The 19,274-nt window shown below is 39.4% G+C and overlaps 1 protein-coding gene across 7 annotated transcripts; it reads left to right on the top strand.

The window, feature by feature from the left end:
* Positions 1–1,100: 1,100 nt before the first annotated feature.
* Positions 1,101–12,546, top strand: HS3ST1 (heparan sulfate-glucosamine 3-sulfotransferase 1). 7 transcript variants are annotated; one of them, XM_006277014.4, is made up of 3 exons: positions 1,101–1,234; positions 2,104–2,225; positions 11,144–12,546. In XM_006277014.4, exon 3 carries the CDS (start codon positions 11,266–11,268, stop codon positions 12,211–12,213), a length of 948 nt encoding a protein of 315 aa, XP_006277076.1. In that variant the 5' UTR covers positions 1,101–1,234; positions 2,104–2,225; positions 11,144–11,265; the 3' UTR covers positions 12,214–12,546. The 7 variants fall into 7 exon arrangements, with proteins under 7 accessions (XP_006277076.1, XP_059577565.1, XP_059577563.1 ...); XM_059721582.1 differs by lacking the exon at positions 2,104–2,225 and adding an exon at positions 10,086–10,160 and having other exon boundaries at positions 1,101–1,554; XM_059721580.1 differs by having other exon boundaries at positions 1,101–1,554.
* The last annotated feature ends 6,728 nt before the right edge of the window (positions 12,547–19,274 follow it).

The raw sequence follows: 19,274 nt of genomic DNA, 5'->3' as shown, positions 1-19,274 counted from the left end.
AGATGCTAGTTGGTTTCCTTCTGCCACAGCCTGGGTAATTCCTGCCAATGAATCTGTAACTGTATCTAACTTCTTAATTATCTTTTCACAAAAAAAGGATTAGCAAAAATATTGTGAAAAAAGGGTTCACTAGTTCTGTTTTTCACAGTTAAAACACTGATTGCAGACAGTGGACCACATTGGCAAGTGGTGTAATCCAGTATAGCTTCATAGACCACAGTGGGACTGTGCTGAGAACTGAGTCACTAAATGATTTTGTTGTTGTCACTGCTGTTGTTACATGGGCCTACATATGTTCCCACTGAAATCTATCAGTCTACTGGATTAATGGAAGGAGCATGAGTTGCTATGTGTCTAATGCATTTTGCTTTGAACCATATTCTGCAAATTAGACCAATTGCAATAAATATTATCAAATAAATCCCAGCACAGTCTCTTTCTTCTTTCTGAAGCATACATTCTGTTGTATGCACTGAACAGAACCACTTCAGGAACAAAATTTAAAACCCTTGTAAATTCTAGTGAATGCGAAATAGAACAAATAAAAGCTAAATGGCTTTTAAAAGGTAACCCTATAAACAGACTTGCAACATTTCAGGGATTACATTTCCCTCAATTTAAAATGTTATTGGAGCTGGGGGAGAAGGGAGGTGTGTGTATGTGTGTGTTGAAGGGGGAGGAGGAGTACTTGTTTTCAACTTTCTGTACATAGCTGGATGAGTTTCAGGTACCTCCATTATTTTTCTGAGCACACGGTTATCCAGATTTCCACTTCCTCCATTTTTCATCTTTGCTGAATAAGTGGAAAGCATGGATCCAAGTGATTTTATTATGCTAATTACTGTTTACATCAGGCCCATACCTATTATTATGATTTTAGAGGCAGGCTTCCTTGTAGTAGAAGTACAAACACAAAGAGGTAAGAGAAACGCTTGACAACGCGGTAAACACAGGGGAAAGCAATTAGAGAGGCTGTTTGTACTGTAGGCGTGTGCAGGATCCCGGACCTCGGCGAGCGCAGGAATCCACCCCCCGTGGGCCGGCCGGCCGGCTGCGTGGGGTGAGGGGGGAGAGGGCGAGTCGAGCAGCTGCACTAGCTGCGGATCCGGAGCGGGGCGCCCACTTGGGCGGGGAAAGGGCGTTAGTTCCCTTCCAGGCAGGAATCCAGCCTCCACGGCCACTTCCAGGGGGACTTTGCAGCTTCAGCAGCGCTAGGATCGGCGCCGGCAGGACGGTGCGAGCCCCCGCGCGAGTGCTGCTACCCGAACCTTTGCCCGGGGCGCGGCAGCAGCAGGGCGGAGCTGGCTCGGCCGCACGGCGCGGCACGGCGCTGCGCGGGGGAGGAGAGGAGAGGAGGCGGCGGGCGGGCGCGGGTGTGCACCTGAGCGCGGCCGGCAGCAGCGGGCGCTCGCTCCCCCGCGCTCCGCGCCCGGCTCCCCCGCCTCCCCGCCGCTGGGATTAGCTCAGCCCCTCGCCCTGCGCCTCGCACTGGGGCAGCGGCGGCGGCGGCGGAGGCTGGTGCATGGCCCGGCAGGACGGGGCAGCGGCCGCGCGGTGAGTGCGGGGGCGGGCGCGGGCGCGGGCGGGCTCTGCCCAGGTGAGCGCGGCGGGCGAGCAGGGCAGCGGGAGCCCCGGCCCCGGCCCCGCACCTGTTCGCCCGGCCCCGGGGGGCGGTCGCTGCCCTGCAGGTGCCGACGCGGGGCTGCCGGATCCCCTTGGGCAGGAGCAGTCGAGCCGAGCCCCGAGCCCGCCGGGCTGCGCCACGGGGCACCTGCAGCGGCACCTGGCCGCCACGTCGGGGCGGCTGCGGCTTCTTCGCGCGCTGGCTCTCGGGGGTCCTGAGCCCTCCCTTGGCTTTCCGGAGCCAGCTGCTGCCTTCTCCCGCGGTTTGCCACCAAGCAGCACTCCCGCCACCCCTGAGATTGAGGGGCTCCAGCTGTCCCCCTTCAGAGGCACCTGCTGCCCCCACCCCGTCCATGGGCTCCCTCCCCGGGCAGCGCTGCCGCCTTCCCCAGGTAGCTCAGAGCCGGGTTGTAGCCAGGATGCTCCAGAAATTATGCAAGAGGCAAGGACTGCGTAGGCTGAGATCTTTTATTGGACCAGGTGGTTGGGATATCCACAGAGGCTGGACTTTCCTGAGGCTGCTGGTCCTTGTGGCTGGTCCTCCATCTAGCAACATGAGGAGACACTGAGCAAACTGAGAGCCAGTCCATTCACTTGTCCAGGTTGGTTTTGAATCCAGACTCCTGCCTCTTCTTGCTTCCTGTGTGATGGCACTGGGCTGCAGCTGGGGTTTGGGTTTTTTTAGCCAAACAGACCTCTGGATTTTCAGGAGAAACCAGAGAATTGGGGAGCCCTGTTAGTTCAGGCTGCCTGCCACCCTGCCTCCGTACCAGGTTTGTGGGGCTGCAGACCGGCTGCAGAGAGCAGCACAACTTCAGCAGTGCTGCCTCTAAGAGAACCCGTCATTGCACCTGCCAGCAAAAATCGCTTGCAGAAATTATTTTCACAGCACGGCCTAAGGGGAAGGAAACGTGACAGTGGTGGGGGGAAAGTTTTTATTTCAGTACATGTCCACGACTTCTGTGACCAGGTCTCAAGCTTAGAAAAAAAATAAGCCTTTTCTCTTTCTGACCTCTCTCATGCTTCTAACAAGTGCATTTTTCACTTCTCTTGCAATTGAACTACAGTTCAGTTGAACGCAGCTAGGTTCGTACATCAAGGTTAGCAGACAGCTCTCTCTGTTTTTTTTTTTTTTAATTCAATCCTCGTAATACAAGTGCAGCCAGTGAAGTAAATATTTTGGGTGTGCAATCCAAGTGAGTACACTTCATGTCTACCACTTTCATGGCAAATCTGGTGCCATAGTTCCCTTGATTAAAATACTGGGAAAAGCTCCTGGTGGTTTATCCCACCCTCCCTACATTTCATTCCTGGTACACTCTCTCCTGCCTGTTGTACTTCCATGGGAATTAGAGAGAGAGGTAGAGATGAACTGGAAATTAGTTTTGCCATTTCAGAAAGATGTGCTCTTTAAAAATAAATAAATCCTGTTTTATATTATGATACAATATATGACACAATATGATAGGAAGTTGCAGAACAAGAAATTACCCTCAGACTGGATTAAATATGGGCTCAACTGGAACTATGGATTCTTATCCCATTATCTGGATTAATTTTTGTGGCTCCTTCCTTCCAATGGATTTACTGCTCATGTGCTTGTCTCTCCTAGCAATTCTCCTTTCCTCCCACCCTCTCTGTCTCTCCCCTCTCTTGTCTTTTGTATCCTATCTCTCTCTCCTTCTTATAGTGTGCTTTTTGCTTGTCCTTTCACATTATGAGATGTAGTGAGCTTCAGCCCATGAAAGCCTGAGCTAGATAGATAGCTAGATAGCTAGATAGATAGATAGATAGATAGATAGCTATAGATCCCTCTCTCTCTCTCTCTCTAGAGAGAGAGAGAGAGATCATCTACTTTGGTTAGTCTATAAGGTACAAATTTACCCTGCCTTATATTAAGATAAACCTTAAGAGACCTTTGGAAGTATATTGGGAAAAATGATAGACACTCCCCGCCCAGGCATCCCTCATCACCACACTTGTTCTCAAGTGAGACATTCAGTCTTCTACTGAAGCTGTTCCACCAACAATTAATCATTGTGCCAGAGACATGGACCCATGCAGTCCAGTAGGTGACTGCTCCAACTAGTAGATGGCAAACTCAAGTTCAAGTCTATAACTAGATCAGGCAGAGACTTAAAGCTAGGTTTCAAACATCTCAGGTAAATGTCTTAACTACCAAGCACCGTGGCTAACATCTGTTTCTTGCCAAAAAGTCTATCCTGTAGCCAAGAAACCCTTCCTTACTAGTTTTGTCAAAACTGGTGGTCTGGTGATTGGTTGCAGATTGATGACCTCACCGGTGACTCTGATCTAATACCATTCTCATATGAAGCAGTTAAAGCATAGTTAAAGCAGGCAGAAGGAGTAGGAATCAACTTGGAAGATGAAATGAAAAAACTGGATATTTTTTTAATAACATGCAGGTGTTTGAGAACAGTTGCAGATGAAGGTGAGAAACTGCATGATTGTAGGGATTAAAAGCTGTTAATATTAAGTTTCTTAGTAGCAGTGGGAGTGACATTTTGGAATGGAAAGAGGGAAAATGATAAAAAAAAACTACTTTTGCTATTTTCTTAGGGGGATTTTGATGCAGTAGAAAATTAAAACCCTTTACTAAAAAAACCCTAAACCCAACCATATTACCTAGGAGGAAAAAACATGATCTAGTCTTGTGTTTTCTTGAAAAAGATCTTTTGTTTTTATTGGAGGTTGGGAATAAAGTAGAATAATACGAGTCTGTCTCTATGAGGAAATAGAAATTCTGGCATAATTCCAAATTAACTATTTTGGAGGGGGGTATTTTGTCTTAGCACACCGTACAAATAACCCAGAAAGCTACAACTTTATTTTTATTCCACCCTACTGATCCATTTATTTCTGTCCATGTGAGGTGTTGTACCCAAGATCTAAAGTATTCCTTTTCTCAGTTCTGTAAGGGTTATGATCATTTTAAATGAAATATTAGTTTTGAAGAAAGAGATCTACAAAAGAATGTTACAGATAACTGTGGTCTGTTTTAATGATGCTAATTTATTGCTTTTGTTAAAACTATACCCATTTTTTAAAGACATGAACTGCTGATCCAGATTATTTGTATAAACTATATTTACCACTGTGAGTACAGGAATAAAACAGATTTAAATATATGCAATATCAGCAGATATATTTTATACACATGCACATATTTTATATGCATTTATATCACATACACACTGCATGTTTATATCACACACACAAATCGGGCATCTTGAACACACAAGTCAACGTATAGGGACTTCAGAAAAGGCTATTTTTATAAACTATGTATTATTCAAATATACTCAAGTCTGGACTAGATTTCCCATTGTAACATATTGGCTCTAAAAACTCCCTCCCCTACCCCATCTCCCTCCCCAAATTGCAGTGTTATAGAGGTGTAATGACATGTGGAACATTAGTTTTTTATTTTTGAAAAAAATGTAAATTTTGGAACATAAGGATTATGTAATTCAGCTGCTTGTTATATAAATTAATCTGTTTTGCTATTATTTTTCATCTTATTTGGACAAAGGGAGATTTTCCTCTCTTATGAGGGATGATCAATAGTTTATGCCCCTTTAGAACTCAGCAGCTCAACTAGTGTGTACACTACTGTTTCTTTTAAAACATTTGTCCTGTATATTGCTCTGAAAAGTAGATGCCACTTCCCAATAATCATAAACTAGATCTAAACATATTTGATTACCATGTTAAAAACTGTATAACTTTTTATCTATTAAAAATGATATTATATCCCTTTGGTTTAGAAAGTGCAAGGAGAAAAGCTGAGGGGAAACATCTCTTCATGAGGAGGGCAACAGAAAAGGTTTCCTGTAGTAGGGAACTATTAAAATACAGAAAATCCATTGAAGTGTTTCAAGAACACTTAATAGATAACTTAATATTTGCTTTTTTAAGTAGTATTCCCATCTCGGTACCATTAAGTGGTACTTTCCGTTTCTGTTTCAGGTAGATTGGCAAATTGTACGAGAATAAGATTCCATAGCATTTTGAATATGCATACACGTGAAGTACTGAGAACTTTTTCTCACTCTGTTAGTTTGTAGAGAACTTGATATTCTTTTAAAAAATGAAAGTACTAGAACAAAAATAACTACTGTTAAGAAAACAGTGCCATTTGGAAAAATACTGTTTGTATAGGTTTTTAACTTTTAATCCATTTTGAAAGTTGTTTGGAAAGTTTACATTAGCTCAATTAAATTATGTTCAAATGTAATAAGCCAGTCTAATAGATTTAAGGATTGTGTAGTACAAATTGATTTTTTTAAACTATGCAGAACTGTATGCCTGAATATGTATTCTTAAGTAGGTTTTAACAGCACAATTTAGTACAAAATGTCTAGTATCCAAAGATCCAAATTCTACCCAAGTTACACTTGTGTAACTTTGCAGATAAAGGACCAGAAAATTCTCGTTTCCTACTTTCAACTAGAAGATTTTCACTAGAGAGGAGCCAGAATCAGTGAGCGCTCAAATCTGAGGTCTTTTATTCTGGCTTCTCACGTGCTAGACTGTATTTCTATACACTTGTGTATTCAGGGGTCCCTCAAGAGAAGGTCTCCACCTCTGCAAGGAAGAAGGTAGGGAGAGGAAAGAAAATGCTCAGACTCATACACCATATATCCTCTCCAGACTTTATAGAGTACGTGGTAATATTGGTGCTAAGAGTCGGGGTGAGAATTCTCCATCCTTTGTACATGAAACCTGTGTAAGTCAAGTGGCTGTTTTCTGTCCCACTGAAGTCCTTGGAGCAGCCAGGTCTCGGTTTAATTAATAGCTTAACTTATTTTACTTACAAAGCAAGGTATCCACTTCCTCCCAAGAGGAGGCTGCCCACAGCCTAGTTAGTTTTACAAGTGTTATTAATAAAGACAGAATATGTAAGTAAGAGTCCCATCATTCCTGCTTCTGAGAACTCCTCAAGCAGAGTTATTGAAGATGCTGAGCCTCATGAGACCAAGCTCAGAGAGTCTGTCGATCCTGAATTTTTTTCCTTTAAAATTCCCTACCTCATTTAGCACAAGCAGTGCTTTAATGACAGTTTACTTATAGAATCATCCAGACCTGCTTGAGCAGTGCTGAGACCCAGGTTGGTGAACATAAAGGCTGTTACCAGTAGCACTGAAGGAGTGGGGCAAATTAAAGTAAAAGAATCCTGTTTAAACAGAGTTAGTGAATTACCAATTCTGAACCTGTACAAACAATGCTGTTTTATTAGAAAACTGGTACGGTAGCGAGCATCTTTCCTTTGAAGTTGGTATTTATGGCACTGAGAGAAACTTTTGGTTTCATATAATAATTAAATCAGTCTTTTAATGTTCTTTGTTATTTTGCATGACTAGTCTAAGAATGGCCCTATATTGTCATGTTTAATAAGCTATGGTTTTTAATGCAGATATTGAAATTTGTTTTGCTTGTTTGCTTTTAAAACAAAATTTACATAGAACTAGAGCCAGGAGACTCCGATTCTGTTCCTGCTTCTCAAATCATTTTGGCTGGGATTTTTAGAAAAGTATATGGGAGGTAAACTACTGACTCATTGAATTCTAGTGGACTTGGGCGCCTAAATCACTAAGTCTTCCTTAGAAGTCTTAGCCTGAATCTTCTTTTTGTGACGTATGAGAAATAAGGTTACTGACATTGACTACAAGTTTGTCTAAAATGGTATTGTTCAATATAGATATTACCGATGAAGTTAATTCATATCAGCTGTCAGGTAAAAATGCCCTTCAGTAAGGATACAAATATTAAGGATTGTGAGGTGTTCAGAAACCATGGCAAATTGGGGTCATATCAGTATTAGAATACAAAAAAGCTATGCTTTACAAACTCATTTAAGTCCAGCAATTATGACAGCTCTTTCTCCCCCACAAATTTTCTTACAAGAAATGTAAGAAAAAAAAGTTGTGCATTTTCTTCAAAGACAAATTTTTCAAGGTATTTAATGATAACTCGCAGCTAATTTAATTGGCATGCTCCGCAGTGAATCTCACTGAATAAACTGCATTACCAGGATTTCATTAATTAATCTGAAAAGGTTGAAAAGAAGATTAAGAAAAAGTAATGTGCTAAAAAAAAAATTCTCTAAAATATCATTTAAACATGAACTGTATTTCTTGTACTGACTCACTCATTTACTTGTAGCAAATATAATACTAATACAATGTGGTTAGTTAAAAGTTTATACTAATCTGAAAAATAGTCATTCTATGAAATCAAATATGCTCTAAATGACTTGCAGAGGCAATGGAGGGGAATCTCAAAGAAGAAAAGTAATTTGGCAAACTGGCTGTTATAAACTCTTGAAGGTTCACAAATTGCACAGCTATATAACATATGCTAGCATCTTTATTTTATATAAACTGTTGCCATTGTACTAAATAAAATGCAGATTTATATCATGTTCTAGGGAGGGCATGGGAGAAGAAAACTGAGATGATAAGTTGATCCATATGCAATTTTATTCATGGATTTCATTTTGCCTATTCAATATATGGTCTCTGTATAAAATTTATATGATTTATTATGCATGAGAGGTACTGTCCATTGTCTTGTATTACTTTAACACAACACAAATGAAATGGCTCAAATATCTGTCAAATCAAATACAAACTGTGTGTATTAAAAAGAAAAATGAGATAAAGCATCATTGGATGCAAGCAAAAAGGAGTAATGCAAAGGCATTTGAGGATATGGTTAATTAGGCATGTATAAAGACAATAAATACTACCATATAGCATATATTATCTGATGCCTTCTTGAACAAACATTACACAAAAATAAAATGTAATGACTGGTGCATATGGGGACACTCCTTCTAAATTACTGAAAAGGCATATGCTGTGCCAGCATGTGTCATGGGTAGCATCAGGTTCTTCGTTGGTAATCTAACTGACTAGTCATGAGTAAGTGTTTCTAAGATTAGATGTTTTAATGTTAAACAAGTCTTATTGGCAGTGCAGATTTGGGCTGAGTAGTTCTTACAGGTTATATACTTGTCATTCTTAAAACATACTCAGAGAGAAGTGGTTGTTTCTTTTAATTAATGACCTCAAAAATTAATTCAGGTTTGTTGTTTAATAGTCTTAATATAGTGGTCTTCAGTCTCCTTCTAAGCCCTTGTTGCTGTAGTGTTTGCTTATATTGCTGCTGAATATGAGATTCCAGTAGTCATTCAGGGTGCCCAGATAAAGTTACTAGTAGTGGAGGCTTTGTCGTACTGCCAATCCTCCTGTCAGCAGCAGCCATACTATTTCTTATTTAGTTAAAACAGAGATAAAAAAACTATTAGCAAGAGTATCACTGGCATGGCAAAAACTCATTTTAGAAGGGTGGAGCGGGAGAGAGGGATTAACATATACCCATATTTTGCCCCTGTATCAAAAACTTGAGCTGGGAGCCAAAAAGGAAGAAAATTCAAAAGATTACTTCACGGAGTTTCCATACATCTTCTATCACAAAACAGACCATGTCATCCGTCCTACACAAGGCAGGTTGTAGTTCTCCCTGAAAACCCTATACATTTCAGAAGAGCTATAGCAAGTCAGGTTCCCATATCTTCTTCAGACCCATTTTGAGTCTCTCTGTCTCCTGGCTAACAGTACAACTCCATTTTTTTTATTGAACAATAACAACTACAAGTGAGAGGGAACTATAATATTCACTAGCGAATTGCCCATCAAGAATGACGGGGGGGGAACTTGCCTGGTCCCCTCACTCTGTCCCCTCCACCCCCACCGTCATGGTGCTGTGCCACCGCTGCTGCCTTCTGTCCATAATGCTCTTGGAGCACTCTGACTGGTTGTTTCCGTAACCAATCCGAGTACTCCAAGAGCATTATGGAGAGACAGACACATGGACTAGGCCCTTTATTATATTAGAATAATTGATATGAAGAACAAGAGAAATGATGCATATTCTATTTGGGGCACACCAATGCCTTGTTTAAATACAAGTATCATACCACAGAACACCTTTAATCTACCAGAAACTACTAGGTTTAAACAACATTGACAGTTGCCTAAAATATTGTCTATGCTAACACTTTCACTGCAGCTCAGTAATGGTGGACACTCAGTATAAAGAACCTGTGGCTGGCTTAGAGAATGGTTAGCTGGAAGGTTTGATACTTTCCAGCAAATTCCAACATGACAAAGATGTCCAAGGTCCAAAACTAATCACAATGATCAAGAAACACGGGTGACATTTCTTGCAGATTTATTCAACTTAATAACAGCATGCCAAAAATTGTTCTGTTCTTTAAGAACAAAATTAACCATTCAAACTGGAATAAATGAAAATCACATTACAGTATAAAACCTGGATCTCTTGCTAAAAGCAAACTTCTACATAATGGCAAATGCCATTAATCAACTCACAAAGTGATATTCAGTAATATGTTTGATGTTTTCTTATCCCAGGATGTGACTGCTGCTAACTATCAGCATCAACACTTACTTATTTGCCATTTTTGCAGAAATGTTCAGTTTAAAAAGGTATGTAAAGATAGGCTCTAGAACTCCAAAAATGGTATATCTATAGAATAGTTATAAGAGGGACATCTTGGCTCATTCCAAAATCAGGGTGCAGTTGTGCTTCATTTTCCCAGATGTACCCCCATTTCCCTTTTGCCTGGTCAGAGGAGTTAACATACTCAAGATTTGAACCTCTGGGGGGAAAAAAGAAAATCAAAGTTCTCTACTTCCAACAACAGTAGAAGGAAAATAAAAATCTTATTTTCTACATAGTTATTCAATAAGAAAACACATTCCTTCCTTAAAAAAGCACCTTCCTTTACATTCTTCCCTTTCATTGAATGGATTTTGCCACCTTTTGTAGACAGTATTTTAGGAGAACTTACTCCACCCAAGATTCTACACAAGGGAACCTGCATGTGCAATGAATGTCCCTCTGCTTCATTTTTCTCTAGGCCACTCTTACATAGACCTTCCAGTGGAACACCATAGCCCTCTTAGATCTTCTATAATCCTAGGTAGCTCTGCTTTTATTGCCTGAATCTTTCTCCCAGCAGAACTTGCTTCTAGTTTGCAGTCATGTGAGCCCTCCGAAGACTACAGTTCCTAGAATTCCCATTTACTCTTATGTATAGGCCAGGGATTTACTGTCCTTTTTCTTTCTCAGTTTTGATTCCAAGATGTTACCACACTTGACGGTAATAGTACCAAATTCTCAGGTTAAATCAGTACAACTCTTAACTCTTAACAAATCAAAATTATGGCACTCCAACTTAGGTACTAGAGAAAGCTTTATAATGTTCTTCTCTCCAAATCTTTGGTAAACATTTTCTTGGGAAGTTGCATTCATTTTCAAAGATTAACAATATCCAGTGATTTCTAAGTCTAACTTTGAGAGAATTAGGACATTTGAACTGTTGCAGAAACAGATAATGTTTAGCATCTTAATTTAGCTTTTAGCAGTGATATATCTGAGAGTAATGTGTTTTTCTTTCTTTTTCTAGTGACTTTTCTGCTTGAGAAGTACGCTCAGCAAAAGAATCACAAGTTTCAAAGACTGTTCTATGTGGAAATTGCTACCTACCCCATTACCTGGTTGAGTGAAACCAGACTAAGAACTTTTGCCATGGCAGCTTTTCTACTGGGAGCTGTGCTGCTTATTGCTCAACCTCATATAGTGCCTTCCAGACCAGCTGTACATCCTAAGGCAGAGGCTCCTTCTCAGTCTGTTCAGAAAGAACTTTTAAAGAAAACATTTCTCAAAAATGACTTTAAAGAAAACATTCATTCTAATGGATCTCGCCAGCAGCTACCACAAACGATCATCATTGGAGTAAGAAAAGGTGGAACAAGAGCCTTATTAGAGATGTTGAGTCTCCATCCAAATATTGCAGCAGCAGAAAGTGAAGTCCATTTCTTTGACTGGGAAGATCATTATGGAAATGGACTACAGTGGTATATGAATCAAATGCCATTCTCTTATCCCTGTCAGATCACAGTGGAAAAAACCCCAGCATATTTCACATCACCCAAAGTGCCTGAAAGAGTTTATAACATGAATGAATCAATAAGATTACTCCTTATTTTAAGAGATCCAAGTGAGAGAGTATTATCAGATTACACCCAAGTGTTCTATAATCATGTGCAAAAGCACAAGCCGTATCCTTCCATTGAACAATTTCTGATTAAAGATGGTGAACTCAACGTGGACTACAAGGCAATAAATAGAAGCTTATATTATATTCACATGGAAAACTGGTTGAAGTACTTCCCTCTTGGTCACATTCACATTGTAGATGGGGATAAACTAATCAAAGATCCCTTCCCAGAAATAGAGAAGGTAGAGAGGTTTTTAAGGTTGTCGCCTCAAATAAATGCTTCAAACTTTTATTTCAATAAAACTAAAGGATTTTATTGTCTAAGGGACAGTGGTAGGGAACGTTGCTTACATGAATCAAAAGGAAGAGCACACCCACAAATAGACTCCCGTTTACTTGATAAACTGCATGAGTATTTTCATGAACCCAATAGGAAATTCTTTGAGCTTGTTGGCAGAACATTTGACTGGCACTAATTTGTGGTAAGTTAGTGATAAGCTTCAGAGCCTATGTTCCACTGTACATTTAGAACTTTTAAAAAGGGCATTTAAGCTGTAATTTATTTGTAAATTCCATAAATACTTCTGTACAGTATTAGATTCACAATTGCCATATAAACTAGTTATATTTTTCTACTTGTTAAATTTGAAAGCATTTTGTATTGTTTTACATGGTTGTTAACATTGTGTATTATGTCTCTATATGAAAGAACTGCGGAAGATGCTCTCCTGAGATTGTCTTGTCTTTTTAATAAATAAGAAATTCAATTCGAGAAAAGTAATCAGAATGACCTAAATCTTCAAAATACAGTACCTAGGCTCTCTTCTTTCATTGTTAATGACTATTTGAGCTTTATGCTTCTGTTTTCTTTCTTTTTAACATCTCAGCTTTAATATTTTAGAATATCTCCAGGGTCAGCAAAGTTTTCCAGGCTGCTTTATACAATTAGGTACGTGGTATGTTGGATACATTTTGGGACACATGCTTGGAACAATAGAATTTTCTGCACTAAGGGAAGTTAACTACAGGACTTGCCTTCATATTTAATGTTATAACAAGTGTCCCTGGAACTCTTTGGCAGTACAATGCTCATTTCATGGTGGACTTTTAAGGATTCTATGGGGACAAACTCATAAAAGCCAGTTGTCTACAGAATTACAGTCATCATGAGAACTCCCTTTATTCTCTGAATGAGCATGTATAACAAAAGAGAGTGAAGAGAAGGATTTAAGCAATTCTGATGCATTTAAAAGTTTGCTCACAATTGTTCCTAAATTTTGTAGCATTTCTGCTTCAGAATTACTTAAAACCAACATCTACTCTCAAGCAAATGAGGTGGACCAACTTCTAGAATTTAAAAACCTTACTTATTCTAAGACACATGTACGGTATGTTGTTCTGGTTGAATAAAGTGAGTAATAAAAGCAAGTGCAAACATGGGTGAATCCTGGAATTTGGAAAGGGGGTGTTACAGATGGTGTGCCACATCACATATAACATGACATGCATTTTTCTTCAGTTAAAGAGAAACCAGAAGCTTTACTAATAAGCTAGTGACCTTGCACTATATTATTCAGTTTAAGATGAAGGCAAAAAATATATAACTATTGGAATATTTGTTAAATTGCTAGATTATATATTAAATTTAAAAACCACAGCAAGCTAGCAAAAATGGTCAAAATCATTAAAATATAGTGTTGCATTAGTCCTGTAGTTATGGTTAAATGTACGTGATTTATTCAGATTCATAAGACAAAATCTGGTCTTCCTGAGCATCTTTTTTCCAGTACTTCACTGTCAGTCATTTCTATATCTGACTTAATATTACAACTCCTGTTTTAAGATTTTTAGCTTGACCTAAAAACAGTCTGCAGGGCTGTGAAATAGAAGAGAGATATTACCAGGAATGGCGAACAGCAAAAGTACAGAAGACCACTAACAAGGAGAGAAGACCATTAACACATGGAATTAAGACAGATTAGCAGAAACCAGTAGATTATAATGAGTTTGTAATCAGTTGATTCCCGCAGCACTGCCTGAATAGAAATGTCGACGATATGTGGATAGAGCAGAAAACAAAAGTGGGGAGGGTGCAACTGCACCACTGAGCCCTCCTTAGACCTGCCCCGAGTGCAAATATGCCCTCTACCAGCTTAAGGTTCCTTTATGTGGCTGGAGTGAAAATTACAAGCAGCCCAACAGATTTCACCCTTTCTTCTTCTCTTCTCGCTCCCAAGAATGATGCCACGTGTTGTTTTGATCCACATCTAACACCTTGACTATATTAGAATTAACTGTCTGGAAGTAATTTTTATGCCTACCCCGAATGTTGGTAACTAAAATGAGATCCATTGGTGCACATTATGACTTACCTTGTCTACAGTGTCACCACCCAATTAAGTAAATGCCCATGCCACAAGCAAGAGATACTATTAAAGCAGTTTTATTTTGCACTAGGTTAACTAGGGGTTAACAAAATGATAACAGCCTTCTCCACTGTGCATGCCAACAAGAGATTTATTGCTACGCCACTAACAGAAATGAAATCTTAACCTTCTTTGCTTTACATAAATCATTATAACTGGTCAGAGTAATACAGGGAGTAGCCCTAAAATAACACCCTAGCGAAAACCGCTATATAATTGGTGATTCTAATTAAATTTATGACGTGGTGAAAACCAATTGGCTATTACACAAACAAAACCTGTTTTCACTTCCGTGAAGTCAGAGACCTCTGCACACACCTTGGAGACCTCTGAACATAATTAGACAATTTGATCACTTGTCTAAGTTCCCCCGTCTCGACCCAATCTCAGACATAAATCAACGATTGCCGGCCCGACCATTTCTGCCCAAACAGCGAACACTTATGCAGACCGACCTGACGAACTCTAAGCTGTAACTAACCAAGTACCTCTGACCTCCGTTATTCACCACCTTGACGGTGTGAGTAAACAATCTTGCTTTGCAACCAATAAGCGTCCGCCTAATTAATTCCACTCCAAGCATCACAAGTACCCGCCTGACGGCCTCTAAGGCTCCCGGACTCCTCGCTGCAGTGCACGGCAGCAACATACAGAAGTAGGGATTTCCATATGCTGTAAGCCTGATTTCAGACCAAAAATGGCACTTAACCTAGGAGCTCCTCAATTGTAACTGAAGACTCTCAAGATCTACAGTTTACAAATCACATATACAATGGCACCATACAGTGAAGGCTGGATTTTCATCAACTTTTAGAGCAGACAAACATTTATATAACTTAATTTTAGGTATAGTAACTTTTTCTGGTAAGTAGAAGAATGCTTCAAGGTGGGCTGTGTTAGTCAGGGGCATCTGCTTATACCTTATGGAAGCAAACATCCCACATAGTGCTAGTTAAATGAACACACGTAGTTGCTTTATTCCCAAATACTTCTGCACTTGCTGAAGCTGTGTTCAACTTCAGAGAGACTATTATTTTTAAAATATAAGCCAACATTTGAAAAGATTCAACATGAGATCATATTGTACTGAATAAAATATTTTATGAATTTCATCTTCTAAACTTTTTATTTGGCTACTTTTGCATTTGATGAACAGAATTGAGACTCTGACTCCTATTTGGCACATGGTTAATTATTTAGCGATGGCAGTAGCTTGCTGCATTCAGGTAATGGTTTGGGGGGTTTTTTGCTATTGATTGCATTGCTAATTGCTGCCCCAGTAATACAATGTAAGTCCACTGTGGGGGGAGTCTTCCACTTGGAATCTATTCTACTCTATGTAGAAGTAGGGCTGAGAAATTAAGCATGCCTGCAGGATTAATACACCCCTGTGTATGGATGTATCATGGAGCCAGGATTCACGGAGGTGGAGGGTATGAGGACTGGAGAGACTCATGTGAGCATTCCAATTCTCTGGCTGCCATTGCTGCATCTCTGAAAAATAGCTGTGAGGCAGAGAAACTATGTAGAAGTCTTGCTGGCTGAGAACTAGAGAAAATGACCTGAGTTGGGGTGATATATCGATACATAAATTTTGAGGCAAAAATAATATGTAACTGGTGCATTTTTGGGGGGTGCATATGCACATGGGTTTTACATATGTGTGTGTGTGTGCAGTATTTTTTCTAAAAAATGTCATGTATTTTGAGCATCTTATTTTCTGCTAACATATTTTTTTGCCTGCATTAGGTATAGTGGACACAAAGGTAGGTCAAATGTTGCTGTATTCACTGATTCATCAACATAGCACAGAGAACTAGGATGCTGAGTGCACATACTTCATTTTTAGTTTTCAGTGCTGCTTTTCCATGTTGTATTTCTGTCAGTAAACATTTTTACAACACTGTGTACAAAAAATGAACAGAATAGAGAGACAATACTTGACCGAAGTGAATTCAAATGTTTCAGTGAATATCTACAGCAAGTTTTGAAGGTGTTTGGTCAACTCTATTAATAAATGAAGGCAATCCCCATAAATGCCTTTCAAATGTTGAGCGATATAGCTAGAGACATTTGTGAAAATTCTACAGTCGTAGGTTTAAATTGCAGTCACTTTGGCATATTTCCAGAAGCTTTCCTGAGGGCTGCCAGGCAAACATGTTCTCATTCTTGCAAAGTACAAAATAAAATATTGTACCTTACTAAAGCCTAATATATTAGACTTACCATTCCCCTTGACTGAAAGCAGAAATTATTATTATCCAATCTAGTCATTAGTCAAGGTGACATTGAAGCGCTAAGCCTACTCCTTTATTCCTGATGTGCAACCCTTAGAAAAATGGCAACTATACTGACCATACTTAAGAGGAGGAAAGGACTGAGTTTAAACAGTAATGAGAAACCTAGGAAGTCAGGAAAATGGATCATGGCCTTCAGAGAGATAAAAACCTTTGACAAGATTGGCTGAAGAGGGAATCTCCCAGCAAAAGGCCTGGATTTGTGTTATTACTTTTTTCTAAAACACTTGTAAGTGGTATTGCACAATCACTCTAAATGCCTCTATCCCAATTTAGATCCCCCCCACCCCCACCCTCAAATTACTTTGTGGCTGAAATTTCATATACTTGGCCCCCACCCAAAAAAATCCTAAAAAACCCAGCATTGCTTTGGACTTGATATGGGATGGGAGGAAGAGACAGAGTAATAAACTAACCTGCTGTTCTAGTGCTTTACATCAGCCAATTAAAAAAATAGACTTATATGGAAACTCAACATCTGGGGCACAATAAAGGGTGCCAGAATCAGTTCACCCTCTCTCGTGTATGAGTTGGGAACCGTCTAGCACAGGTACAGCTCCCTACAAGCATGCGCAGTCTCCAGCTATACAAAAGGAGGCAAGAACTGTCACCATGTACCTTCCTTCAAAATCAGGTAGCACAGCTGGACAAGCATATCAGGGAATATACACAGCATCTAGCAGAAGTGTCATGGTAGGGGTAAATTTGGAGGGTGCACTTACCAGATTCCCAGCACAGTGGTTCCTTCCCATCCCTCTCTGCAATAATCCATGGCTTTAGTCTCTGATTAACGTGCAGTCCCAAATGACAACTAGAATCTGTACCACACTTGGGAGAACTGGTTCTGAAACAGTATTATGGAAGTTTAAATAGTGTTTTGAGCTACCTTCTACATATATACCAGCTGAACTATTAATGAGGTATTGTCCCTACTTTTGTCAGCAAAATATCATTTTACCACACTCTTAATCCTATACATTTCACTTGACTTATTTTCCCTCCATGAGTTTTCAATTGAACTGGAAGAAATAAACTGACATATTGAGAATCAGTTCCTTAACTTCACAATGTAGTTTTATTGGAAAAGCCAGTTATATATAAGAAATCTGTAAAGATCCTATTAGACTTGAAGCAACTTTTATTAATATACTGCTTGCCAAAAAAAGAAATGGAAATAACCTTTAAGTTTCTTGGAACATTAGCAAAGGGAGAGCAGTATTCTCTTTTCCCGTAACAATAACCTACCTATGTTACATTTTCAACTTGCCACCCACACAATAGTGGATATAATTTTAAAGTTAATAGTGCAATAAACCCAAACAGTGATGCTGCAGATATTAAATGTATTCACAGATAAATAATATATTCAAGTCAGGCTAGAGAGCAGCAGCTGGATATTTAAAACAACCAGCCTTGTTGGCTTGAACTGACTTAATCTTGTTTAATAATAAAGGCTAAGAAAATTTTGGCTTGGCCAGTTTTTGGATACCCCCTTGTATTGCCTTTGAAAGCAATGGCTGCTTTTAACTGTTCTATCACTTTTTAATATGGTTGTGTTTATCTGATATTTTTATTCATTAGCTGATGACACTGTGTTCTGCCAAAACAAAATGTAAGGTCCTCATCCTGCCAAGGCTTCTGTGAGAACAGACTGGTTCACCCAGAAGGGGATCTTTGCATGATCACGACTTACAGTACAGTCAGTGGAAAAATCCCTATTTGCTTCATCCTCTGGTCTGGATGTCATGTAATGTACACTACAGTACAGTACAGTACAGTCTACAGTTAAACTTTGGAAAAAATTGGATCCCTTGCCTCATTTTGTAGGATTTTAATAATCAGCACATCAGTGGTGATATCACACCCTGTATGTAACATGTAGTCTTGAATTGACCAGCTTGTACTGCCTAATTCAAGTTCAGAGAAGTCAATAGTCAGCTAGCTGCCGAAGAAAAAGGGTCCTTGCAATACACATTTTAACATTGTCATAATAGACATTTCATTATCATTAACATAATAAGACATTAACATTGTCTTATAGACTCTCCTCTTGCAGTTTTGGTTGCTCCTATCTTTCCTCTCCCACATTTTTATCTACCGTATTTTTTCATAAAAAGGAAAGATATACAAAAAAAAGGGAGGGGAAAGAAAAAGGAAAGTAGATTATGTCTGAGATTTTAATTGGACACAGTCTCCTACCTCTTCGTATTGCATAAAGGACTACTATTACATAATCAAATATGTTGATAGGTGAAACTGATATATTTGACAAATGGAACAGTATAATACAAAGGGATTTAATATTCCCTTTAGATGCAATTTTACATGCACTATTACAGCATATACACTTGACCTTAATGGGTTATTATTTCTGAAGTAATCGGAATCACAGACTGATTTTTTTTTTACCTAACCTAGTGCTTCTCAACCTTTGCAGACTGACAGCACCCTTTGATAGTCTCAAGGTACCTCTTAATATGCTAAAGGCACCCTCATAAAATGCCATCTCTTTGTTTTCACTCATTTTTGGACTACAGACACATTCTTCTACTGCAAAGAACTCAGAAAGACCACAAGAAGTCAGAATGTTTTGGATGCTATGGATTCCTATTTAAAATCTCTGGGTTTATCTTGTGAATCATGTTTGCACACCTAATAGTGCTAACATTACATAACAAGGATCTCAAGCCACCCTGGGTAGTAGAGCACCCTGACTAAGAATCACTTACGTAGACTATGCAGGGGTGTATGCCTTTTTCTGCAATTCAGCTTTTATAAATTTAGATATTCATAAAGAAGGCATTATTTTGTAAT

This window comes from Alligator mississippiensis, chromosome 2, assembly GCF_030867095.1.
Source record: "Alligator mississippiensis isolate rAllMis1 chromosome 2, rAllMis1, whole genome shotgun sequence".
In the NCBI taxonomy this organism is placed as follows: Eukaryota; Metazoa; Chordata; order Crocodylia; family Alligatoridae; genus Alligator; species Alligator mississippiensis.
Note: the sequence above shows the minus strand (reverse complement) of the source record. Positions and strands in the feature narration are given on the sequence as shown.